Raw genomic sequence first — 27,347 nt, 5'->3', positions numbered from 1 at the left:
CCCAGGAGAGGAGACCAGGCTTCTGGACAGGAGACTAGGTCCCAGGAGAGGAGACTAGGCTTCTGGACAGGAGACTAGCCTCCAGGAGAGGAGACTAGGCTTCTGGATAAGAGACTAGGCCCCATGGGAGGAGACCAGGCTTCTGGACAGGAGGTTAGGCCCCAGGAGAGGAGACTAGGCCCCAGGAGAGGACAGCAGGATTCTGGAGAGGAGACCAGGCTTCTGGATAGGATGCTAGGCTCCAGGAGAGGAGAGTAGGTCCCAGGAGAGGAGGCTAGGCCCCAGGAGAGGAGACCAGGCTTCTGGACAGGAGACTAGGTCCCAGGAGAGGAGACTAGGCTTCTGGACAGGAGACTAGCCTCCAGGAGAGGAGACTAGGCTTCTGGATAAGAGACTAGGCCCCATGGGAGGAGACCAGGCTTCTGGAGAGGAGGTTAGGCCCCAGGAGAGGAGACTAGGCCCCAGGAGAGGACAGCAGGATTCTGGAGAGGAGACCAGGCTTCTGGATAGGATGCTAGGCTCCAGGAGAGGAGAGTAGGTCCCAGGAGAGGAGGCTAGGCCCCAGGAGAGGAGACCAGGCTTCTGGACAGGAGACTAGGTCCCAGGAGAGGAGACTAGGCTTCTGGACAGGAGACTAGCCTCCAGGAGAGGAGACTAGGCTTCTGGATAAGAGACTAGGCCCCATGGGAGGAGACCAGGCTTCTGGACAGGAGGTTAGGCCCCAGGAGAGGAGACTAGGCCCCAGGAGAGGACAGCAGGATTCTGGAGAGGAGACCAGACTTCTGGATAGGATGCTAGGCTCCAGGAGAGGAGAGTAGGTCCCAGGAGAGGAGGCTAGGCCCCAGGAGAGGAGACCAGGCTTCTGGACAGGAGACTAGGTCCCAGGAGAGGAGACTAGGCTTCTGGACAGGAGACTAGCCTCCAGGAGAGGAGACTAGGCCCCATGGGAGGAGACCAGGCTTCTGGAGAGGAGGTTAGTCCCCAGGAGAGGAGACTAGGCCCCAGGAGAGGACAGCAGGATTCTGGAGAGGAGACCAGACTTCTGGATAGGATGCTAGGCTCCAGGAGAGGAGAGTAGGTCCCAGGAGAGGAGGCTAGGCCCCAGGAGAGGAGACCAGGCTTCTGGACAGGAGACTAGGTCCCAGGAGAGGAGACTAGGCTTCTGGACAGGAGACTAGCCTCCAGGAGAGGAGACTAGGCTTCTGGATAAGAGACTAGGCCCCATGGGAGGAGACCAGGCTTCTGGACAGGAGGTTAGGCCCCAGGAGAGGACAGCAGGATTCTGGAGAGGAGACCAGGCTTCTGGATAGGATGCTAGGCTCCAGGAGAGGAGAGTAGGTCCCAGGAGAGGAGGCTAGGCCCCAGGAGAGGAGACCAGGCTTCTGGACAGGAGACTAGGTCCCAGGAGAGGAGACTAGGCTTCTGGACAAGAGACTAGCCTCCAGGAGAGGAGACTAGGCTTCTGGATAAGAGACTAGGCCCCATGGGAGGAGACCAGGCTTCTGGACAGGAGGTTAGGCCCCAGGAGAGGAGACTAGGCCCCAGGAGAGGACAGCAGGATTCTGGAGAGGAGACCAGGCTTCTGGATAGGATGCTAGGCTCCAGGAGAGGAGAGTAGGTCCCAGGAGAGGAGGCTAGGCCCCAGGAGAGGAGACCAGGCTTCTGGACAGGAGACTAGGTCCCAGGAGAGGAGACTAGGCTTCTGGACAGGAGACTAGCCTCCAGGAGAGGAGACTAGGCTTCTGGATAAGAGACTAGGCCCCATGGGAGGAGACCAGGCTTCTGGACAGAAGGTTAGACCCCAGGAGAGGAGACAAGGCCCCAAGAGAGGAGCCTAGGTCCTGCAAGAGGAGACTAGGGCTTGAGAGAGGATACCAGACTTTGGGAGAGGAGACTAGGCCCCAAGAGAGGGAAGCAGCCCTTTAGAGAGTGGACCATATCCTGGGAGATGGGCGAGGTCCCGGGAAATGTGACCTGTACCTTGGAGAGTCGGCTAGGTCCCATGAGAGGAAACCAGGCCCTGGGGAGGGGGAGGTAGGCTCCAAGAGAGAAGACTAGGCCCCAGGAGAGGAGACTAGGGCCTGGGAGTTGAGACTAGGCCAGAGGAGAGTAACTTAGGCCCCAGAGGGGAGTAGATTAAGCTCCAGAATAGTAGACAAGGCTCCAGGAGAGGAGGCTAGGCCCTGGGAGACGAAGTTAGGTCCCGGGATTGGAAATGAGGCCTGGGGATAGAACAAAAAAATGTCCAATCATGTGAGGACACAGCTCCATGCAGAGTCTGATGAGTAGATGAGGTTCTTGGTCATGCAGAAGGTGATGGAGCTATCGCAGTGCCACTCAATCTCACTCTCTCTCACTCTCTCTCTCTCTCACACTCTCTCTCACACACTCTCTCTCTCTCTCACACTCTCTCTCTCTCACATTCTCTCTATCTCACTCCCTCTCTCTTGCTCTGTCTCACATTCTGTCCTGCTCTCTCTCACTCGCGCGCTCACTCTCTCTCACACTCTCTTCCCCCACCTCACGCACTCTTTCCCTCTCTTTCTTACTATCTCTCTCACACCCCCTCGCCCTCCCTCTCTCCCACCCCCCACTCTCCCTCTTTCCATCGCTCTTTCACTCTCTTTTTCTTTGACATTCCTCCCCCCCCCACACCCCACACACACTCTCTTTCTCGCTCTATCTCTCTCACACTCACTCTCTCTCTGTCTCTCTCACTTTCACACTCTCTCTCTCTCTTTGTCTCACTCTGTCTCTCACTCTATGTCTCACTCTGTCTTATCTCTCCCTATCTCTCTTCCCCCTCCTCTCCGTCTCTCTCTGTCTCAATCTCTCTCCCCTTCCCTCTCTCTTTCTCTCTGTCTCTCACTCTCTCTGTCTTAATCTCTCTTCCCCTTCCTCTCTGTCTCACTCACTCTCCCTTTCCCTCTCTCTTTTTCTCTCTGTGTCTCTCTGTCTCACTCTCTCTCTCTGTCACTGTGTGTGCGTCTCTCTCTCCCACTATGTCACACTGGCTCTCTGTCTATCTCTATCTCACTCCCTCTGTCTCAAACCCCCTCTCTCCCTCTCTCTCTCTGCCTCTTTCTCTGTCTCTCTCTCTCCCCCTCTCTCCCTCTGTCCCCCTCTCTCTCCCCCACTTCTCTCCCTCTCCCCCTCTCTCCCTCTGTCTCTTTCTCTGTCTGTCTGTCTCTCTCTCACACACACCCCCCTCTCTCACACCCCCCTCTCTCCCTCTCTCTCTCTCTCTTTCCCCCCCACCTCTCTCCCTCTCTCTCTCTGCCTCTTTCTCTCTCTCTCTGTCTCTCTCCCCTCTCTCTCTCTCTCTCCCCCCCCACCTCTCTCCCTCTCCCTCTCTCTCTCTCTGCCTCTTTCTCTCTCTCTCTGTCTCTCTCCCCTCTCTCTCTCTCTCCCCCCCCGTCTCTCTCACTCTCTCTCTCTCCCTCTCTCTCTCCGCTGACAGGTACAGGCTCTGGGCAGACAAATGCTCTGAGATGTTTGGAGGGATTGAGATTTGCGCCGTGGAGGTGATTCACGGGAAGGATGGCCGCGATTACATCATCGAGGTGAGCACTCGGAATCCAATGGGACAACGGGAAACCGGGAGAGAGTTACTGCACTCAGTCCATGGAGGGTCAGTGCTGAGGGAGTGGGCGCTGTGGGAGGGTCAGTGCTGAGGGAGGGTCAGTGCTGAGGGAGTGGGTGCTGTGGGAGGGTCAGTGCTGAGGGAGGGTCAGTGCTGAGGGAGCGGGTGCTGTGGGAGGGTCAGTGCTGAGGGAGTGGGCGCTGTGGGAGGGTCAGTGCTGAGGGAGCGGGCGCTGTGACAGGGTCAGTGCTGAGGGAGCGGGCGCTGTGGGTGGTTCAGTGCTGAGGGAGCGGGCGCTGTGGGTGGTTCAGTGCTGAGGGAGTGGGCGCTGTGGGAGGGTCAGTGCTGAGGGGGTGGGTGCTGTGACAGGGTCAGTGCTGAGGGAGCGGGTGCTGTGGGAGGGTCAGTGCTGAGGGAGTGGGCGCTGTGGGTGGTTCAGTGCTGAGGGAGTGGGTGCTGTGGGTGGTTCAGTGCTGAGGGAGTGGGCGCTGTGGGAGGGTCAGTGCTGAGGGAGTGGGCGCTGTGGGAGGGTCAGTGCTGAGGGAGTGGGTGCTGTGGGAGGGTCAGTGCTGAGGGAGGGTCAGTGCTGAGGGAGTGGGTGCTGTGGGAGGGTCAGTGCTGAGGGAGCGGGTGCTGTGGGAGGGTCAGTGCTGAGGGAGCGGGTGCTGTGGGAGGTATGAACCCTCAGAGCCGTGCTGCCCACAGTAAGATGGAGATTTCTCAGCGCCGCCCACCTCAGTCTTACACAACACTGAGTGATGAGGCAGCCCTCACCTCCCTCTCAGTTTGCGATGGGAAACAGATGAACGTTTGCAACTGCGTCAGAGATCACTGAGTCATTCCCCACCCCCGACCATGGAGTAATGCCCCAAAGCTGTTTTGTCCAGAGTGAGTCAGCTGCAAATGTGTTGCTGGTCAAAGCACAGCAGGTTAGGCAGCATCTCAGGAATAGAGAATTCGACGTTTCGAGCATAAGCCCTTCATCAGGAATAAGAGAGAGAGAGCCAAGCCGGCTGAGATAAAAGGTAGGGAGGAGGGACTAGGGGGAGGGGCGATGGAGGTGGGATAGGTGGAAGGAGGTCAAGGTGAGGGTGATAGGCCGGAGTGGGGTGGGGGCGGAGAGGTCAGGAAGAGGATTGCAGGTTAGGAGGGCGGTGCTGAGTTGAGGGAACCGACTGAGACAAGGTGGGGGGAGGGGAAATGAGGAAGCTGGAGAAATCTGAATTCATACCTTGTGGTTGGAGGGTTCCCAGGCGGAAGATGAGGCGCTCCTCCTCCAGCCGTCGTGTAGTTGTGTTCTGCCGGTGGAGGAGTCCAAGGACCTGCATGTCCTCGGTGGAGTGGGAGGGGGAGTTAAAGTGTTGAGCCACGGGGTGATTGGGTTGGTTGGTTCGGGCGGCCCAGAGGTGTTCTCTGAAGCGTTCCGCAAGTAAGCGGCCTGTCTCACCAATATAGAGGAGGCCACATCGGGTGCAGCGGATGCAATAGATGATGTGTGTGGAGGTACAGGTGAACTTGTGGCGGATATGGAAGGATCCCTTGGGGCCTTGGAGGGAAGTGAGTGTGGAGGTGTGGGCGCAAGTTTTACATTTCCTGCGGTTGCAGGGGAAGGTGCCGGGGGTGGAGGTTGGGTTGGTGGGGGGTGTGGATCTGACAAGGGAGTCACGAAGGGAGTGGTCCTTGCGGAACGCTGATAGGGGAGGGGAGGGAAATATATCCTTGGTGGTGGGGTCCGTTTGGAGGTGGCGGAAATGGCGGCGGATAATACGTTGTATGCGCAGGTTGGTGGGGTGGTAGGTGAGAACCAGTGGGGTTCTGTCTTGGTGGCGGTTGGAGGAGCGGGGCTCAAGGGCGGAGGAGCGGGAAGTGGAGGAGATGCGGTGGAGGGCATCGTCGATCACGTCTGGGGGGAATCTGCGGTCCTTGAAGAAGGAGGCCATCTGGGTTGTGCGGTGTTGGAATTGGTCCTCCTGGGAGCAGATGCGGCGGAGACGAAGGAATTGGGAATATGGGATGGCGTTTTTACAGGGGGCAGGGTGGGAGGAGGTGTAGTCCAGGTAGCTGTGGGAGTCAGTCGGTTTATAATAGATGTCTGTGTTGAGTCGGTCGCCCGAGATAGAAATGGAAAGGTCTAGGAAGGGGAGGGAGGAGTCTGAGACAGTCCAGGTGAATTTCAGGTCGGGATGGAAGGTGTTAGTAAAGTTGATGAACTGTTCAACCTCCTCGTGGGAGCACGAGGCAGCGCCGATACAGTCATCGATGTAGCGGAGGAAAAGGTGGGGGGTGGTGCCAGTGTAGTTGCGGAAGATGGACTGTTCCACATATCCTACGAAGAGGCAGGCATAGCTGGGGCCCATGCGGGTGCCCATGGCAACTCCTTTAGTTTGGAGGAAGTGGGAGGATTGAAAAGAGAAGTTATTCAGGGTGAGGACCAGTTCAGTCAGTCGAAGGAGGGTGTCAGTGGAAGGGTACTGGTTAGTGCGGCGGGAAAGGAAGAAGCGGAGGGCTTTGAGTCCTTCGTGATGGGGGATGGAGGTGTACAGGGACTGGATGTCCATAGTGAAAATAAGGCGTTGGGGACCGGGGAAGCGAAAATCCTGGAGGAGGTGGAGGGCGTGGGTGGTGTCCCGAACGTAGGTGGGGAGTTCTTGGACTAAAGGGGACAGGACCGTGTCGAGGTATTGGGAGATGAGTTCGGTGGGGCAGGAGCAGGCTGAGACAATGGGTCGGCCGGGGCAGGCAGGTTTGTGGATTTTGGGCAGGAGGTAGAAACGGGCGGTGCGGGGTTGTGGGACTATGAGGTTGGAGGCGGTGGATGGGAGATCCCCTGAGGTGATGAGGTCCTGGATGGTCTGGGAGATGATGGTTTGGTGGTGGGAGGTGGATCCACACCCCCCACCAACCCAACCTCCACCCCCGGCACCTTCCCCTGCAACCGCAGGAAATGTAAAACTTGCGCCCACACCTCCACACTCACTTCCCTCCAAGGCCCCAAGGGATCCTTCCATATCCGCCACAAGTTCACCTGTACCTCCACACACATCATCTATTGCATCCGCTGCACCCGATGTGGCCTCCTCTATATTGGTGAGACAGGCCGCTTACTTGCGGAACGCTTCAGAGAACACCTCTGGGCCGCCCGAACCAACCAACCCAATCACCCCGTGGCTCAACACTTTAACTCCCCCTCCCACTCCACCGAGGACATGCAGGTCCTTGGACTCCTCCACCGGCAGAACACAACTACACGACGGCTGGAGGAGGAGCGCCTCATCTTCCGCCTGGGAACCCTCCAACCACAAGGTATGAATTCAGATTTCTCCAGCTTCCTCATTTCCCCTCCCCCCACCTTGTCTCAGTCGGTTCCCTCAACTCAGCACCGCCCTCCTAACCTGCAATCCTCTTCCTGACCTCTCCGCCCCCACCCCACTCCGGCCTATCACCCTCACCTTGACCTCCTTCCACCTATCCCACCTCCATCGCCCCTCCCCCTAGTCCCTCCTCCCTACCTTTTATCTCAGCCGGCTTGGCTCTCTCTCTCTTATTCCTGATGAAGGGCTTATGCTCGAAACGTCGAATTCTCTATTCCTGAGATGCTGCCTGGCCTGCTGTGCTTTGACCAGCAACACATTTGCAGCTGTGATCTCCAGCATCTGCAGACCTCATTTTTTACTAGAGTGAGTCAGCACCTTCGCTTTCAACATCCAGATTTGCAGCGGGAGGCCATTCTGCCCATACCTCCCTCCTACAACCGTTTTTTTCCACTCCATGATCTCCCCCAGCACTGACCCTCCCACAGCACCCACTCCCACACCCCTCACTGTAACACCCTGATATACCCCACACCCCTCACTGTGACACACTGATATACCCCACACCCCTCACTGTAACACCCTGATATACCCCGCACCCCTCACTGTAACACCCTGAATACACCGCACACCCCTCACTGTAACACCCTGATATACCCCGCACCCCTCACTGTAACACCCTGATATACCCCACACCCCTCACTGTAACACCCTGATATACCCCACACCCCTCACTGTAACACCCTGATATACCCCACACCCCTCACTGTAACAGACTGATATACCCCACACCCCTCACTGTAACACCCTGATATACCCCACACCCCTCACTGTAACACCCTGATATACCCCACACCCCTCACTGTAACACACGGATATACCCCACACCCCTCACTGTAACACCCTGATATACCCCACACCCCTCACTGTAACACACTGATATACCCCGCACCCCTCACTGTAACACACTGATATACACCACACCCCTCACTGTAACACCCTGATATACCCCACACCCCTCACTGTAACACACTGATATACCCCACACCCCTTACTGTAACACCCTGATATACCCCACACCCCTCACTGTAACACACTGATATACCCCACACCCCTCACTGTAACACCCTGATATACCCCACACCCCTCACTGTAACGCCCTGATATACCCCACACCCCTCACTGTAACACCCTGATATACCCCACACCCCTCACTGTAACACACTGATATATCCCACACCCCTCACTGTAACTACCTGATATACCCCACACCCCTCACTGTAACACCCTGATATACTCCACACCCCACACTGTAACACACTGATGTACCCCACACCCCTCACTGTAACACACTGATATACCCCACACCCCTCACTGTAACACCCTGATATACTCCACACCCCACACTGTAACACACTGATATACCCCACACCCCTCACTGTAACACACTGATATACCCCACACCCCTCACTGTAACACACTGATATATCCCACACCCCTCACTGTAACACACTGATATACCCCGCACCCCTCACTGTAACACACTGATATACCCCACACCCCTCACTGTAACACAGTGATATACCCCGCACCCCTCACTGTGACACACTGATATACCCCGCACCCCTCACTGTAACACCCTGATATACCCCACACCCCTCACTGTAACACACTGATATACCACACACCCCTCACTGTAACACACTGATATACCCCACACCCCTCACTGTAACTCACCGATATACCCCACACCCCACACTGTAACACCCTGAAATACACCACACGCCTCACTGTAACTCACTGATATACCACACACCCCTCACTGTAACAGACTGATATACCCCACAGCCCTCACTGTAACACCCTGATATACCCCACACCCCTCACTGTAACAGACTGATATACCCCACAGCCCTCACTGTAACACCCTGATATACCCCACACCCCTCACTGTAACACCCTGATATACCCCACACCCCGCACTGTAACACACTGATATACCCCATACCCCTCACTGTAACACCCTGATATACCCCACACCCCTCACTGTAACACACTGATATACCACACACCCCTCACTGTAACACACTGATATACCCCACACCCCTCACTGTAACTCACCGATATACCCCACACCCCACACTGTAACACCCTGAAATACACCACACGCCTCACTGTAACTCACTGATATACCACACACCCCTCACTGTAACACACTGATATACCACACACCCCTCACTGTAACACCCTGATATACCCCACACCCCTCACTGTAACACCCTGATATACCCCACACCCCTCACTGTAACACACTGATATACCCCACACCCCTCACTGTAACACCCTGATATACCCCACACCCCTCACTGTAACACACTGATATACCCCACACCCCTCACTGTAACAACCTGATATACCCTACACCCCCTCACTGTAACACCCAGATATACCCCACACCCCTCACTGTAACACCCTGATATACCGCACACTCCTCACTGTAACACAGTGATATACCACACACCCCTCACTGTAACACACTGATATACCCCACACCCCTCACTGTAACTCACCGATATACCCCACACCCCACACTGTAACACCCTGAAATACACCACACGCCTCACTGTAACTCACTGATATACCCCACACCCCTCACTGTAACACACTGATATACCACACACCCCTCACTGTAACACCCTGATATACCCCACACCCCTCACTGTAACACACTGATATACCCCACACCCCTCACTGTAACACACTGATATACCACACACCCCTCACTGTAACACCCTGATATACCCCACACCCCTCACTGTAACTCCCTGATATACCCCACACCCCTCACTGTAACACCCTGATATACCCCACACCCCACACTGTAACACACTGATATACCCCACACCCCTCACTGTAACAACCTGATATACCCTACACCCCCTCACTGTAACACCCTGATATACCCCACACCCCTCACTGTAACACACTGATATACCCCACACCCCTCACTGTAACACTATGATATACCCCACACCCCTCACTGTAACACACTGATATACCCCACACCCCTCACTGTAACTCCCTGATATACCCCACATCTCTCACTGTAACAGACTGATATACCCCACAGCCCTCACTGTAACACCCTGATATACCCCACACCCCTCACTGTAACACCCTGATATACACCACACGCCTCACTGTAACTCACTGATATACCACACACCCCTCACTGTAACACACTGATATACCACACACCCCTCACTGTAACACCCTGATATACCCCACACCCCTCACTGTAACACACTGATATACCCCACACCCCTCACTGTAACACACTGATATACCTCACACCCCTCACTGTAACACCCCGATATACCCCACACCCCTCACTGTAACACACTGATATACCCCACACCCCTCACTGTAACACCCTGATATACCCCACACCCCTCACTGTAACACACTGATATACCCCACACCCCTCACTGTAACAACCTGATATACCCTACACCCCCTCACTGTAACACCCTGATATACCCCACACCCCTCACTGTAACACACTGATATACCCCACACCCCTCACTGTAACACTATGATATACCCCACACCCCTCACTGTAACACACTGATATACCCCACACCCCTCACTGTAACTCCCTGATATACCCCACATCTCTCACTGTAACAGACTGATATACCCCACAGCCCTCACTGTAACACCCTGATATACCCCACACCCCTCACTGTAACACCCTGATATACACCACACGCCTCACTGTAACTCACTGATATACCACACACCCCTCACTGTAACACACTGATATACCACACACCCCTCACTGTAACACCCTGATATACCCCACACCCCTCACTGTAACACACTGATATACCCCACACCCCTCACTGTAACACACTGATATACCTCACACCCCTCACTGTAACACCCCGATATACCCCACACCCCTCACTGTAACACACTGATATACCCCACACCCCTCACTGTAACACCCTGATATACCCCACACCCCTCACTGTAACACACTGATATACCCCACACCCCTCACTGTAACAACCTGATATACCCTACACCCCCTCACTGTAACACCCTGATATACCCCACACCCCTCACTGTAACACACTGATTTACCCCACACCCCTCACTGTAACACACGGATATACCGCACACGCCTCACTATAACACCCTGATATACCACACACCCCTCACTGTAACACCCTGATATACCCCACACCCCTCACTGTAACACCCTGATATATCCCACACCCCGCACTGTAACACCCTGATATACCCCACACCCCTCACTGTAACACACTGATATACCCCACACCCCTCACTGTAACACACTGATATACTCCACACCCCTCACTGTAACACCCCTGATATACCCCACACCCCTCAGTGTAACACACTGATATACCCCACACCCCTCACTGTAACACACTGATATACCCCACATCCCTCACTGTAACACACTGATATACCCCACACCCCTCACTGTAACACACAGATATACCGCACACGCCTCACTATAACACCCTGATATACCACACACCCCTCACTGTAACACCCTGATATACCCCACACCCCTCACTGTAACACCCTGATATATCCCACACCCCGCACTGTAACACCCTGATATACCCCACACCCCTCACTGTAACACACTGATATACCCCACACCCCTCACTGTAACACCCTGATATACCCCACACCCCTCACTGTAACACACTGATATACCACACACCCCTCACTGTAACACACTGATATACCCCACACCCCTCACTGTAACTCACCGATATACCCCACACCCCACACTGTAACACCCTGAAATACACCACACGCCTCACTGTAACTCACTGATATACCCCACACCCCTCACTGTAACACACTGATATACCACACACCCCTCACTGTAACACCCTGATATACCCCACACCCCTCACTGTAACACACTGATATACCCCACACCCCTCACTGTAACACACTGATATACCACACACCCCTCACTGTAACACCCTGATATACCCCACACCCCTCACTGTAACACACTGATATACCCCACACCCCTCACTGTAACAACCTGATATACCCTACACCCCCTCACTGTAACACCCTGATATACCCCACACCCCTCACTGTAACACACTGATTTACCCCACACCCCTCACTGTAACACACTGATATACTCCAGTCAGTGCTGAGGGAGTGGGTGCTGTGGGAGGGTCAGTGCTGAGGGAGCGGGTGCTGTGGGAGGGTCAGTGCTGAGGGAGCGGGTGCTGTGGGAGGGTCAGTGCTGAGGGAGCGGGTGCTGTGGGAGGGTCAGTGCTGTGGGAGTGGGTGCTGTGGGAGGGTCAGTGCTGAGGGAGTGGGTGCTGTGGGAGGGTCAGCGCTGAGGGAGGGGGTGCTGTGGGAGGGTCAGTGCTGAGGGAGTGGGCGCTGTGGGAGGGTCAGTGCTGAGGGAGTGGGTGCTGTGGGAGGGTCAGGTAATGGTCACGTTGTTCCGTTGTGTACCCAAGGTGATGGACTCAGCAATGCCTCTGATCGGTGAGCACCAACAGGAGGATAAGCATCTGATCGCTGACCTGGTCGTGACCAAGATGAGTCAGATGATCCCCCGGACCCCTGTCCCGTCCCCAGTCAGACCCCCCGTGGCCCAGGAACCCCAGGTAAATGCACTCCCATCGTGGTGTGGAATCCTGATGTGTTGTTGACGGCTGTTCGTCCCCTCTCTCCTGTCCCTTCTCCTCACCCACTCTTGCCCCCGGCTCCGCTATTAATCTCTCCCCTCCACCTCATCCTCTGACTCCACACTCCACCTCCGGCTTTTCCGAAATTCCCACAGGAACCAGCTTCCACCTCACAACAATCAAAGTCATTCCCCCTCTATCCCCGTCTCCCCCCTCTGGGTCTTTATCCCCTTCCCCCTCTATCCCCGTCTCCCCCCTCTGGGTCTTTATCCCCTTCCCCCTCTATCCCCGTCTCCCCCCTCTGGGTCTTTATCCCCTTCCCCCTCTATCCCCGTCTCCCCCCTCTGGGTCTTTATCCCCTTCCCCCTCTATCCCCGTCTCCCCCCTCTGGGTCTTTATCCCGTTCCCCCTCTATCCCCGTCTCTGGGTCTTTATCCCCTTCCCCCTCTATCCCCGTCTCTGGGTCTTTATCCCGTTCCCCCCACTATCCCCGTCTCCTTGACCCCATTCCCCTCTCTCCCGGATTCCTGACTGAATCCAAATGCCAATGGCTCTGTTTGCTGAGATTTTGTTGGGGTGGGGTGGTGGGAATGGAAAGGGGGAGCGTTCCCGGTGGGATGTGTCAGTGTCGCCCGTGTGTCGTTGTACCTCTTTGCTCACCTCGTGCCCCCTCCTCCCTGTTTTGCAGATGCCCCCTCACCCAATGACAGCTCCGTCTGTCCCTCGCCCTGGGCCAGGGCTCCAGCAGGGACCTGTCCTACAGCAGAGGCCCCCACCTCAAGGTAATGGTGTCTTCGCGCAAACCCAGGGAGAGACAGAGAGGGAGAGAGAGGGAGAGAGAGACCGAGAGGGAGGGGGACAGAGGGAGGGAGAGAGAGGGAGAGAGAGAGGTAGACAGTAGCAGAGAAAGGGAGAGAGAGAGTGACAGAGAGAGAGAGAGAGACACAGAGAGAGAGAGAGAGAGAGAGTGAGACAGAGACAGAGACCGAGACCGAGAGAGAGGGAGAGAGAGAGAGAGAGACCGAGAGAGAGGAGGACAGAGGGAGGGAGAGAGAGGGAGAGAGAGAGGTAGACAGTAGCAGAGAAAGGGAGAGAGAGAGTGACAGAGAGAGAGAGAGAGCGAGAGACACACAGAGAGAGAGAGAGAGAGAGAGACAGAGATCGAGAGAGAGGGAGAGAGAGAGAAGACAGAGAGAGAGGGGGACAGAAAGAGAGAGAAAGAGACACAGAAAGAGAGAGAGAGAGACAGAGAGAGAGAGTGAGAGAGAGAGACAGCGGGGGGACCAGAGAGGGGGGGGACAGAGAGAGAGAGATTCACAGAGACAGAGAGGCACAGAGAGAGAGGGACAGAGAGAGACAGAGACAGAGAGAGAGAGTGACAGAGAAAGAGACAGAGAGAGAGAGAGAGAGAGAGAGAGACAGTGGCAGAGAGAGCGAGAGAATGAGACACAGATAAAGAGAGAAAGACAGAGAGAGAGAGAGAGAGAGAGAGACCGAGCGCGAGAGAGAGAGATAGATAGAGTGACACATGGACACAGAGACAGACAGAGCGAGACACGCGTGCGCACACACGCACACACACACACACACAGACCAAATCCAGAGCCATGATGGGTTGGGCAGTGCAGGGAGAATGAGCTCACAGATTGTACCACAGTGACATCGGGGGCTAGTAAGGGGAGGATGAATGGCTATGGAACAGGCTGGAGGAGGAGGAGGAGGGGCTGAGTGGTCTCCTGGTCCCGTTTCGGTGATGCGGGAAGGAGTGCGGGGAGGTTTGGAAGAGACCGAATTAACCGTTTCTCCCCTCTCTTCCTGTTGCAGGGGGACCCCAGCAGGCTCCTGGACACGGGGTTCACCGCCAGGGCCCTCCCTCGCACACCAGGCCTCCTCCCCAGGGCCAGCAGATCCAGGGCCTGTCCCCTCAGCCCGGCAGTCCCTCCGGCCAACAGAGGGCAGCGGTGAGCCCCACTGCCGCCGTGGGCCCACCCCAGCAGCGTCAGCCCAGCCCCGTGACCCAGAAGGGGCCTCCGCAGCAGCAGCGGCCCGGGGGTCAGGCCTCACCCCAGCACCAACGGCAACCAGGCCCGGGGGCCCAGCAGACGCGACAGGCCTCGCCCGGGGGGGTGCCCCAGCAACAGGCCAAAGGCCCCGGGCCTTCCCCGGGGCAGCCTCACCGCCAGGCCGGGCCCCCTCCCTCTCAGCCGCACGCCCGCCCCCCGGGGCAGCAGGGAGGCCCTCAGCGTCAAGGAGGGCCTGGGCAGCGGGGACCGGGCCCCCACCCCCAGCAGCAGGCCAGGCAGCCGCCTCCCACCACGCAGCAACCTCGCCCGGCAGCCCAGGGTCAGGGCCAAGGCCCGATGGGCCCGGGCCACCCTCAGGGCCGGCCGCCCGTGCAGCAGAAGCCCCCGACGCTTGCGAAGACTCCACAGCAGGAGGCGCCGGCCCCTCACCCGCAAATGAAGTAAGTAATCCTTTCAGGCGGGCCGGCTTTGGCCTAGTTCAGGTTTATGAAGCCTAGTTGTCTCTACTCGGGCCTACCTCAGGCTATTGAGGTTTAGTCACGTCTAAATGGGCCTAATTCAGGTTTATGAAGCCTAGTCATCTCTAGTCGGGCCTACCTCAGGCTATTGAGGTTTAGTCGTGTCTAAATGGGCCTAGTTCAGGTTTATGAAGCCTAGTCATCTCTAGTCGGGCCTACCTCAGGCTATTGAGGTTTAGTCACATCTAAATGGGCCTAGTTCAGGTTTATGAAGCCTAGTCATCTCTAGTCGGGCCTAGCTCAGGCTATTGAGTTTTAGTCATGTCTAAATGGGCCTAGTTCAGGATAGTGAAGCCTAGTTGTCTCTACTCGGGCCTACCTCAGGCTATGAAGGTTTAGTCATGTCTAAATGGGCCTAGTTCAGGTTTATGAAGCCTAGTCGTCTCTAGTCGGGCCTACCTCAGGCTATTGAGGTTTAGTTGCGTCTAACTGGGCCTAGTTCAGGCTAGCAAAGCCTAGTTGTCTCTACTTGGGCCTACCTCAGGCTTTAGAGGCTCAGTTATGTCTAAATGGGCCTAGTTCAGGTTTATGAAGCCTAGTTCTCTCTAATTGGGCCTTCCTCAGGCTTTAGAGGCTCAGTTGTGTCTAAATGGGCCTAGTTCTGTGGTTTTATGAAACTTAGTTGTCTCTGGTTGGGTTCAGTTCAGTCTGGCGTGGCCTAATTTTGTTGAGTTAGGCTTGGTTTGCATTTGTGAAGCTGAGTTGGGCCGAATCCAGGCTCAGAGGCCTTGCTGTGTTCGTTTCAGGAGAAAATGTGGATGCCGGAGATCAGAGTCAGGCAGCATTCAAAGAGCAGGAGCATCGATGCTTTGGGCCTAAGCCAGGAATCCCTGATGAAGGGCTTATGCCTGAAACGTCGACTCTCCTGCTCCTCGGATGCTGCCCGACACTGCTGTGTTTTTCCAGCACCCACACTCTCGACTGTGACCGTTTCAAAGCCGAATTGAGTAAAGTTGGGTTTGGTTTCATCTAGTTGGGCTTCTGAAACCCTCTGTGGGCCTAATGCGGACAAGATCTGGGCCCGGTGAAGCCTACTCTGGCGTAACTGGGCCTAGTTTAGGCTTCAGATGCCTTGCCTTTCACATGATGCCATAGATCGTCCACAAAGTCACTTAGAGAGGAGATGGAGTTCCCAAGCCTACAGGACGCCGGGAAACGCAACAGGGAGACAATTTCCCAAGCGTCTCCCTTTGTTGACGTCGTTATCAAAATGGCGCCTAGACTTGTCGGGTGCCCACTTTCGTCAGTGCCCGCCCACGGCACGGGCCACAGAGTCTTTAAATCGGGCACGTTCCCTCACGGAACATTGGCTGTTCCCTTGCTGGTATCCCATCTGTGCGGGGCATGGTTCCCCACCATGGTGGGCTCTATCGCCATAACCGGGGCGAGCGGCCATTGCTGACCGAGCCAGCATTTGCTGCCTCCCTTCCCTCAGCCTGGAGTCACGCCCGTTGGACGCAATTGTGTGCAATTCTGGTCTCCTTCCTATCGGAAGGGCGTCGTGAAACTTGAAAGGGTTCAGAAAGGATTTACAGGGAGGTTGGAGGGTTTGAGCTCCAGGCAGAGGCTGGGTAGGCCGGGGGCTGTTTTCCCCGGAGCGTCGGGGGCTGAGGGGTGACCTTATAGAGGTTTATGAGAGGGGGGTGGACATGGATAGGGTAAACAGACAAGGTTCTTTTCCCCCTGGGGTGGGGGGGCCCAGAACTAGAGGTTTATAAAATCATGAGGGGGGCATGGATAGGGTAAATAGACAAGGTCTTTTCTCCCTGGGGTGGGGGAGCCCAGAACTAGAGGGGGGGTAGATTTAAGGTGAGAGGGGGGAAAGGGACCTGAGGGGTAACTTTCTCCCCCCAGAGGGTGGTGCGTGTGTGGAACGAGCTGCCAGAGGAAGTGGTGGGGGCTGGTACAATGACAACATTTAAACGGATGGGGGGGGGACATGGATAGGAAGGGGTTAGGGGGAGATGGGGCCAAGTGCTGTCAAATGGGGGACTGGATTGGGTTGGGATATCTGGGTTGGCATGACGGGATGGACTGAAGGGTCTGTTTCCGCGCTGGACATCTCTGTGAGTGAATCTCAGTTGGTCAGTCACGTTGAGTCGTGATTGAGATTAAATTCGAATTGGGGTCCTTCGGAACGGATCCTGGCTGAATAGCAATCTGTCATCACCTGGATCCATTTCTTCGATGGTTGGTGGGGAAGGAGTGTCTGTTGAGGTCTGTTAAATTTTTCTAGGGGCGAGGCGTTGCATTTTGGTCAAACAGACAGGGGGCAGGGGTTACAGCAAGGCCTTGGGGGTCGTGTTGGAGAACAGGGAGCCCCAGGGGGTTCTGGGACATCACTCTTTGAAGTTGGCATCACGGGGAGACAGGGCGGGTAAGAAGGCGCTTGCCTCCATTGCTCAGAGCTTTGAGTGTAGGAGCTGGGGGGATCGTGACGTTGGGGTTATACAGGATGATGGTGAGGGTTCGTCTGGAGCAGTGTGTCCAGTTCCAGTCGCACCGTTACAGGAAGGACATGATTCACCTGGAGAGGGTTCGGGAAGTGATTTACCAGGACGTTGCCGGGGACGGAGTGTTTTGAGTTATAAGGAGAGGCTGGGACTGTTTTCCCTGAAGGTTTATAAAATCATGAGGGGCATTAGTTGGAAATAAATAGCTGTAAGAAGACAGAGGGTGGGGGTTGATGGGAAATGTTCATCCTGGAGCTAAGTTACCAGTGGCGCACCGCAAGGATCTGTTTTGGGGCCACTGCTGTTGGTCATTTTTATAAATGACCTGGATGAGGGTGTGGAAGGATGGGTTAGTAAATTTGCGGGTGACACTAAGGTCGGTGGAGTTGTGGATCGTGCTGAAGGATGTTGCAGGTTACAGAGGGACATCGATAAGCTGCAGAGCTGGGCTGAGAGGTGGCAGATGGAGTTTAATGTGGAAAAGTGTGAGGTGATTCACTTTGGAAGGAGTAACAGGAATGCAGAGTACTGGGCTAATGGTAAGATTCTTCGCAGTGTAGATGAACAGAGAGATCTCGGTGTCCATGTACATAGATCCCTGAAAGTTGCCGCCCCAGGATGAGAGGTGTTAAGAAGGCGTACGGTGTGTTAGCGTTTATCGGGAGAGGGATTGAGTTTCGGAGCCACGGGGTCATGCTGCAGCTGTACAAAACTCTGGTGCGGCCGCACTTGGGAGTATTGTGTACAGTTCTGGTCACCGCATTATAGGGAGGATGTGGAAGCTTTGGAAAGGGTTCAGAGGAGACTTCCCGGGATGTTGCCTGGGATGGAGGGAAGGTCTTATGGGGAAAGGCTGAGGGACTTGAGGCTGTTTCCGTTAGAGAGGAGGAGGTGGAGAGGTGACTTAATTGAGACCTATCAGATAATCCGAAGGTTAGATAGGGTGGGCAGGGAGAGGCTTTTCCCTCGGATGGTGATGGCTAGCACGAGGGGACACAGCTTTAAACTGAGGGGGGGTGATAGATACAGGACAGATGGCAGAGGGAGTTTCTTTACTCAGAGAGTAGGAGGGGGCGTGGAACACACTGTCTGTAACAGACTCGCCAACTTTAGGGGCATTTAAATGGGCATTGGATGGGCATAGGGATGAGAATGGAATAGGGTAGGAGAAAGGGGCTTCAGATTGGTTCCACAGGTCGGCACAACATCAAAGGGCCGAAGGGCCTGGACAGCACTGGCAAGTTCTGTGGACAGCGTTAATGGCAGGGAGTTGACCTCCTCTGGGATATCTCCGGACAGGACCGGAGAGGGGAGGAGAGGAGACGGGGTAGGATGGAGGCGAGGTGGAACCATCGCTGGGGGTTGGGGCCTATGCGGGAGGTATCGGAGGGGGAGTTCCGAAGGGGAGGGGAGCTGGGACGCACAGTCGGCCGATCAGTCGCACTGCCCGGGAACAGGCCCTTCGGCCCATCCTGCTCCGTGCTGACCCACGGCCCGGCCGCTGCAGTCGGGTTCCACGCCGCCTTCCCGACGAAAATGATCCGAATCGACTGCCAACCACTCATCATGGCTTCACCGTGGGGTGGCGCGGCGGCTCAGTGGTTAGCGTCGCTGCCTCACGGCGCCAGGGTCCCGGGTTCAATCCCACCCTCGGGAGACTGTCTGGGTGCAGTTTGCACATTCTCCAACCTCTGTCTCTTCATGGGTTTCCTCCGGGTGCTCCGGTTTCCTCCCACAGTCCAAAGGTGTGCAGGTTAGGGTGGATTGGCCGTGCTAAATTGTCCCCCTAGTGCCCAGGGATGTGCAGGTTAGGGTGGGATTGGCCGTGCTAAATTGTCCCCCTAGTGCCCAGGAATGTGCAGGTTAGGGTGGATTGGCCGTGCTAAATTGTCCCCCTAGTGCCCAGGAATGTGCAGGTTAGGGTGGATTGGCCGTGCTAAATTGTCCCCGTAGTGCCCTGGGATGTGCGGGTTAGGGTGGATTGGCCGTGCTAAATTGTCCCCGTAGTGCCCAGGGATGTGCGGGTTAGGGTGGATTGGCCGTGCTAAATTGTCCCCGTAGTGCCCAGGGATGTGCGGGTTAGGGGGGATTGACCATGCTAAATTGTCCCCGTAGTGCCCAGGGATGTGCAGGTTAGGGTGGGATTGGCCGTGCTAAATTGTCCCCCTAGTGCCCAGGAATGTGCAGGTTAGGGTGGATTGGCCGTGCTAAATTGTCCCCCTAGTGCCCAGGAATGTGCAGGTTAGGGTGGATTGGCCGTGCTAAATTGTCCCCGTAGTGCCCTGGGATGTGCGGGTTAGGGTGGATTGGCCGTGCTAAATTGTCCCCGTAGTGCCCAGGGATGTGCGGGTTAGGGTGGATTGGCCGTGCTAAATTGTCCCCGTAGTGCCCAGGGATGTGCGGGTTAGGGGGGATTGACCATGCTAAATTGTCCCCGTAGTGCCCAGGGATGTGCAGGTTAGGGTTGATTGGCCGTGCTAAATTGTCCCCGTAGTGCCCAGGGATGTGCAGGTTAGGGTGGATTGGCCGTGCTAAATTGTCCCCGTAGTGCCCAGGGATGTGCAGGTTAGGGTGGATTGGCCGTGCTAAATTGTCCCCCTAGTGCCCCGGGATGTGCAGGTTAGGGTGGATTGGCCGTGCTAAATTGTCCCCGTAGTACCCAGTGATGTGCAGGTTAGGGTGGATTGGCCGTGCTAAATTGTCCCCGTAGTGCCCAGGGATGTGCAGGTTAGGGTGGATTGGCCGTGCTAAATTGTCCCCCTAGTGCCCAGGGATGTGCAGGTTAGGGTGGATTGGCCGTGCTAAATTGTCCCCGTAGTACCCAGTGATGTGCAGGTTAGGGTGGATTGGCCGTGCTAAATTGTCCCCGTAGTACCCAGTGATGTGCAGGTTAGGGTGTGGGTTCAGTACATCTCCCCATAACCACATAGAACATCGAACATTCCAGCGCAGTCCAGGCCCTTTGGCCCTCGATGCTGCATCGATCTGTGGAACCAGTCTGAAGCCCATCTAACCTCGAAGGGGGCCAATCGATTGGGGGTTGCTTCGTCCCTGGACGGTGTTGAGCTTCAGAAGTGTGTAGGAGCTACCCCTCCCCATCCAGGGCAAGTGGGGAGTATTCCCTCCCCCTCCCTGACCCGTGCCTTGTCGATGGTGGGACAGGGCTTTGGGGGGAGAGAGTCGGGAGGGGAGTTACTCGCTGCAGGATTCCCAGCCTCTGACCTGCTCTTGGAGCCACTGGATTGATATGGGGCTGGGTCCGGGTCAGTTTCTGGTCAACGGTAACCCCCAGGATATTGATAGTGGTGGGGGAGGGAGGATTCAGTGATGGTAACGCCATTGAACGTCAAGGGGGCGATGGTTAGATTCTCTCTCTTGTTGGAGACGGTAACCCCCAGGATGTTGATAGTGGGGGGAGGGGGGATTCAGTGATGGTAACGCCATTGAACGTCAAGGGGGCGATGGTTAGATTCTCTCTCTTGTTGGAGACGGCAACCCCCAGGATGTCGATAGTGGGGGGAGGGGGATTCAGTGATGGTAACGCCATTGAACGTCAAGGGGGCGATGGTTAGATTCTCTCTCTTGTTGGAGACGGTAACCCCCAGGATGTTGATAGTGGGGGAAGGGGGGATTCAGTGATGGTAACGCCATTGAACGTCAAGGGGGCGATGGTTAGATTCTCTCTCTTGTTGGAGACGGTAACCCCCAGGATGTTGATAGTGGGGGGAGGGGGGATTCAGTGATGGTAACGCCATTGAACGTCAAGGGGGCGATGGTTAGATTCTCTCTCTTGTTGGAGACGGCAACCCCCAGGATGTCGATAGTGGGGGGAGGGGGATTCAGTGATGGTAACGCTATTGAAGGTCAAGGGGGCGATGGTTAGATTCTCTCTCTTGTTGGAGACGGTAACCCCCAGGATGTTGATAGTGGGGACGGGGGGAGGGAACGAACGTTACTTGCCAGTTGTCAGCCCTGTCTCGGCGAGACTGGGCGACGTCAGGATTGCGTCGGGAATATCCGATATCCTGGAATGGTCTCTGTCTCGAAGTGCGGAGACCATTCGGAGAAGGGTTAGCAGATTATCCCTTGAGTCAGGCAGGCAGGGAGTCTGGGGGTTGATGCCGAGGGGAGGGTCGACGTGAGGGTGGTGAAGGAGGGCAGGAAGTGAAGAGACGTGTTGTCGAACACGAAGGTGGGGGGCGGGAGGTGCATTCGAGTCCGTGTTAGGGTTCAAGACGGGGTGGGGTAGGAGAGAAAGGTTCTCTCTCAGACGTTGAAGGAGTTGGGAAAGTGGGTAGGCCTCGATTAAGCAGAGGAGGAGAGTGGGGGAGAGGGGAGTAGGAAAGGTGAAAGGTAATAGGGCAGGCAAGGTCAGGATAGGGGCAGTAGGCGGTGAGGGTCCGAGGGTGGAGGGTGAGGGAATCGGGACTGTGTCATGATGAACGTCTCGAATGTATCAAGGAGGGTTTCGGGGGCTGGGGGAAGCGGGGTAACTTAGGCCTCAATCTCCCCTCTCCCATTCCCACGCTCCTGCCCCAAACCCAAAACCTTCCCCTAAATACGTGGGAGGTCCATCGAGCGGGGGAATGCAGCGTTCGCATCCCAACGGATTGGACGGGCCGAAGGGCCTGAGAACGCGAGGTGCAGGAGCAGAAATTAGGCTGCTCGGCCCATCGGGTCCACTCCATGGTGTGACTGAGGCGGGTACATTTCTGAATCCCCTCCTCCTGCCTTCTCCCAGTGACCTGGCAGCCCCTCCCTCAGCACTGACCGCCCCACAGCACCCACTCCCTCAGCACTGACCCTCCCACAGCACCCACTCCCTCAGCACTGACCCTCCCACAGCACCCGCTCCCTCAGCACTGACCCTCCCACAGCACCCACTCCCTCAGCACTGACCCTCCCACAGCCCCCACTCCCTCAGCACTGACCCTCCCACAGCACCCGCTCCCTCAGCACTGACCCTCCCACAGCACCCGCTCCCTCAGCGCTGACCCTCCCACAGCACCCACTCCCTCAGCACTGACCCTCCCACAGCACCCACTCCCTCAGCACTGACCCTCCCACAGCGCCCGCTCCCCCAGCACTGACTCTCCCACAGCACCCACTCCCTCAGCACTGACTCTCCCACAGCACCCACTCCCTCAGCACTGACTCTCCCACAGCACCCACTCCCTCAGCACTGACCCTCCCACAGCACCCGCTCCCTCAGCACTGACCCTCCCACAGCACCCACTCACTCAGCACTGACCCTCCCACAGCACCCACTCCCTCAGCACTGACCCTCCCACAGCCCCCGCTCCCTCAGCACTGACCCTCCCACAGCACCCACTCCCTCAGCACTGACCCTCCCACAGCACCCACTCCCTCAGCACTGACCCTCCCACAGCGCCCGCTCCCCCAGCACTGACTCTCCCACAGCACCCACTCCCTCAGCACTGACTCTCCCACAGCACCCACTCCCTCAGCACTGACTCTCCCACAGCACCCACTCCCTCAGCACTGACCCTCCCACAGCACCCGCTCCCTCAGCACTGACCCTCCCACAGCACCCACTCACTCAGCACTGACCCTCCCACAGCACCCACTCCCTACTGACTCTCCCACAGCACCCGCTCCCTCAGCGCTGACCCTTGCACAGCACCCGCTCCCTCAGCGCTGACCCTTGCACAGCACCCACTCCCTCAGCACTGACCCTCCCACAGCACCCACTCCCTCAGCACTGACCCTCCCACAGCCCCCACTCCCTCAGCACTGACCCTCCCACAGCCCCCACTCCCTCAGCACTGACCCTCCCACAGCCCCCACTCCCTCAGCACTGACCCACAGAGTGGGACCCAAGTTGTGTGAGGGAGAGACAGAGAGAGAGAGACAGTGGTTCTCTCGAAGCATGTTCTGTGTCTCAGTTTGAAGACCCTCTCCTGTTTCTCTGAGAGGAGAGAATGAGTTGACCGGCTCCCCCTGCCCTGAATTGTTGAGCTCTGGTCTGACGTCAGACACTGTGTCCTTGCCTGTTCTGCTTAAGAGTTGTTTCTTTTGCGTTATACCCCTAGCAAATCCCAGTCTCTGACAAATGCCTTCAACATTCCAGACACCCTGCTAACACGTACAACCCTTAGTCACGATGAAGTCAAGGCTGAAACTGTCCGGAACCTGAGGAAATCCTTCGCTAGCCTCTTCTCCGACTGAGAGAGCGTTCCTCTCTCTCTCTCTTCCTTGCTCCCTCCCTCCTCGTTCCTCAATCTTCTCCGCTTCTCCCCCTCTCTCCTGCCATCTTTATCTGCCCTTTCTTCCCTGCGCGCTCCCTCCCCACCTGTGCTGTCTTGTGACCTCTCTCTCTCTCCCCCCCCATGATCTCTCCCTCCATCTCTCCCTAACATGGCTCACTCTCAATCCCTCCCCCAACATCCCTCACTCTCAATCTCTCCATCTCTCCCCCAACATCCCTCACTCTCAATCTCTCTCCCAATATCAATTACTCCCAATCTCTCCATCTCTCCTCTTAGATCACTCACTCTCAGTCTCTCCCTCTATCTCTCCCTAACATCCCTCACTCTCAGTCTCTCCCTCCCCAACATCGCTCACTCTCAATCTCTCCCTCTATCTCTCCCTGTCGCTCACTCTCAATCTCTCCCTCTGTCTCTCCCTGTCGCTCACTCTCAGTCTCTCCCTCCCCAACATCGCTCACTCTCAGTCTTTCCCTCTGTCTCTCCCTGCTGCTCACTCTCAGTCTCTCCCTCTATCTCTCCCCCAACATCGCTCACTCTCAGTCTCTCCCTCCCCAACATCCCTCACTCTCAGTCTCTCCCTCTATCTCTCCCTGCTGCTCACTCTCAGTCTCTCCCTCTATCTCTCCCCCAACATCGCTCACTCTCAGTCTCTCCCTCCCCAACATCCCTCACTCTCAGTCTCTCCCTCTATCTCTCCCTGCTGCTCACTCTCAGTCTCTCCCTCCATCTCTCCCCCAACATCGCTCACTCTCAGTCTCTCCCTCTATCTCTCCCCCAACATCGCTCACTCTCAGTCTCTCCCTCTATCTCTTCCCCAACATCGCTCACTCTCAGTCTCTCCCTCTATCTCTCCCCCAACATCGCTCACTCTCAGTCTCTCCCTCTATCTCTCCCTAACATCCCTCACTCTCAGTCTCTCCCTCTATCTCTCCCCCAACATCGCTCACTCTCAGTCTCTCCCTCTATCTCTCCCCCAACATCGCTCACTCTCAGTCTCTCCCTCTATCTCTCCCTGTCGCTCACTCTCAATCTCTCCCTCTATCTCTCCCTGTCGCTCACTCTCAATCTCTCCCTCTGTCTCTCCCTGTCGCTCACTCTCAGTCTCTCCCTGTCGCTCACTCTCAGTCTCTCCCTCCCCAACATCGCTCACTCTCAGTCTTTCCCTCTGTCTCTCCCTGCTGCTCACTCTCAGTCTCTCCCTCTATCTCTCCCCCAACATCGCTCACTCTCAGTCTCTCCCTCCCCAACATCCCTCACTCTCAGTCTCTCCCTCTATCTCTCCCTGCTGCTCACTCTCAGTCTCTCCCTCTATCTCTCCCCCAACATCGCTCACTCTCAGTCTCTCCCTCCATCTCTCCCCCAACATCGCTCACTCTCAGTCTCTCCCTCTATCTCTCCCCCAACATCGCTCACTCTCAGTCTCTCCCTCTATCTCTTCCCCAACATCGCTCACTCTCAGTCTCTCCCTCTATCTCTCCCCCAACATCGCTCACTCTCAGTCTCTCCCTCTATCTCTCCCTAACATCCCTCACTCTCAGTCTCTCCCTCTATCTCTCCCCCAACATCGCTCACTCTCAGTCTCTCCCTCTATCTCTCCCCCAACATCGCTCACTCTCAGTCTCTCCCTCTATCTCTCCCCCAACATCGCTCACTCTCAGTCTCTCCCTCTCTCCCCAACATCGCTCACTCTCAGTCTCTCCCTCTATCTCTCCCTGTCGCTCACTCTCAGTCTCTCCCTCTATCTCTCCCCCAACATCGCTCACTCTCAGTCTCTCCCTGTCGCTCACTCTCAGTCTCTCCCTCTATCACTCCCCCAACATCGCGCACTCTCAGTCTCTCCCTCCATCTCTCCCTGTCGCTCACTCTCAGTCTCTCCCTCCATCTCTCCCTGTCGCTCACTCTCAGTCTCTCCCTCTATCTCTCCCCCAACATCGCTCACTCTCAGTCTCTCCCTCCATCTCTCCCTGTCGCTCACTCTCAGTCTCTCCCTCTATCACTCCCCCAACATCGCTCACTCTCAGTCTCTCCCTCCATCTCTCCCTGTCGCTCACTCAGTCTCTCCCTCTATCTCTCCCCCAACATCGCTCACTCTCAGTCTCTCCCTGTCGCTCACTCTCAGTCTCTCCCTCTATCTCTCCCTGTCGCTCACTCTCAGTCTCTCCCTGTCGCTCACTCTCAGTCTCTCCCTCTATCTCTCCCTGTCGCTCACTCTCAGTCTCTCCCTGTCGCTCACTCTCAGTCTCTCCCTCTATCTCTCCCTGTCGCTCACTCTCAGTCTCTCCCTGTCGCTCACTCTCAGTCTCTCCCTCTATCTCTCCCTGTCGCTCACTCTCAGTCTCTCCCTGTCGCTCACTCTCAGTCTCTCCCTCTATCTCTCCCTGTCGCTCACTCTCAGTCTCTCCCTGTATCTCTCCCCCAACATCGCTCACTCTCAATCTAACTCTCCATCTCGCCTGCAACATTGCTTACCCACTCCCTCACCCACCACCTCTCCCCTTCCCTCCCTCCCCCTCCCCCTTGCCATTCTTTCTCATCCCTCCCTGCCTCTCTTTCATTCCGACGTCCTGCTCGCTATTCAACATGGGGAGCCATCGCCCCTCCCTCCCCATTCCCCCAGGGACGTGAGGTGGAACCTTTCTGCTGTTCTGTACGTGGCAGACAGACTGTTTGTGAGAGATAGCGAACGGGAGGGAGTTGGGGGGAGTGGGACATATCTCCCCACCCCCACAGCCCTCCCCTTATGGTCTGCTGTTAGCAATTCTGTTCTCAGTCAAAATGGTTATTTGCAAAAAAAAAAGGCACGTAATTTCCTTTTGCGTGTTGGTGGGGCGGGGGTGAGGGGGAGGGGGGTGGTGGGGGGAAAGCACTCTCGTTTCCTAGGATTTCCCCCTCCTCACCGGGTCCCGGCCCCCATCCTCTGTCAGATCATCTCCGCGAGACGAGCTGGAGCAGAGACCGGTGCCCACTCCCTTCCTCAGGGGGAGGGGAGGGGAAGGGAGCAGGGCAGATCCCTCCATTCACCTCACCACCCCCACCAACCCTACCCCGGAGCGAGACACTAGCCCCAAACCGCTCCCTCTCCCTCCCCCCCTCCCCTGGGCTGAATCCCATTTGTCCCCTTCCCACTTGCCCCTCAGATACCTCGACTGATCCCAGTTCCCACCGATATAATCTGCTTTCACCTACTCACCTACAATTCCCACTCCATCCTCGTCTCCCCCCCTCTGGGTCTTTATCCCGTTTCCCCCCTCCATCCCCGTCTCCCCCCCTCTGGGTCTTTATCCCGTTTCCCCCCTCCATCCCCCCCTCTGGGTCTGTATCCCGTTCCCCCTCTCTCCCCGTCTCCCCTCTCTGGGTCTTTATCCCGTTCCCCTCTATCCCCGTCTCCCCCCTCTGGGTCTTTACCCCGTTCCCCCTCTATCCCCGTCTCCCCCCTTTGGGTCTTTATCCCGTTTCCCCCCTCCATCCCCCCCTCTGGGTCTGTATCCCGTTCCCCCTCTCTCCCCGTCTCCCCTCTCTG

The 27,347-nt window shown here is 56.4% G+C and overlaps 1 protein-coding gene across 1 annotated transcript in view; it reads left to right on the top strand.

The window, feature by feature from the left end:
• The window catches only part of LOC132812665 (synapsin-1-like), a 34,058-nt gene extending 10,272 nt beyond the window's left edge, over positions 1–23,786 (top strand). Inside the window, exons 5-9 of the mRNA XM_060822985.1 lie at positions 3,461–3,563; positions 12,432–12,581; positions 13,291–13,384; positions 14,427–15,066; positions 23,651–23,786. Of these exons, the coding sequence (XP_060678968.1) occupies positions 3,461–3,563; positions 12,432–12,581; positions 13,291–13,384; positions 14,427–15,066; positions 23,651–23,786 (1,123 nt within the window). The remainder of the gene's footprint in view (positions 1–3,460; positions 3,564–12,431; positions 12,582–13,290; positions 13,385–14,426; positions 15,067–23,650) is intronic.
• The last annotated feature ends 3,561 nt before the right edge of the window (positions 23,787–27,347 follow it).

This window comes from Hemiscyllium ocellatum, unplaced genomic scaffold (assembly GCF_020745735.1).
Source record: "Hemiscyllium ocellatum isolate sHemOce1 unplaced genomic scaffold, sHemOce1.pat.X.cur. scaffold_2877_pat_ctg1, whole genome shotgun sequence".
NCBI classification, from domain to species: domain Eukaryota; kingdom Metazoa; phylum Chordata; class Chondrichthyes; order Orectolobiformes; family Hemiscylliidae; genus Hemiscyllium; species Hemiscyllium ocellatum.
Note: the sequence above shows the minus strand (reverse complement) of the source record. Positions and strands in the feature narration are given on the sequence as shown.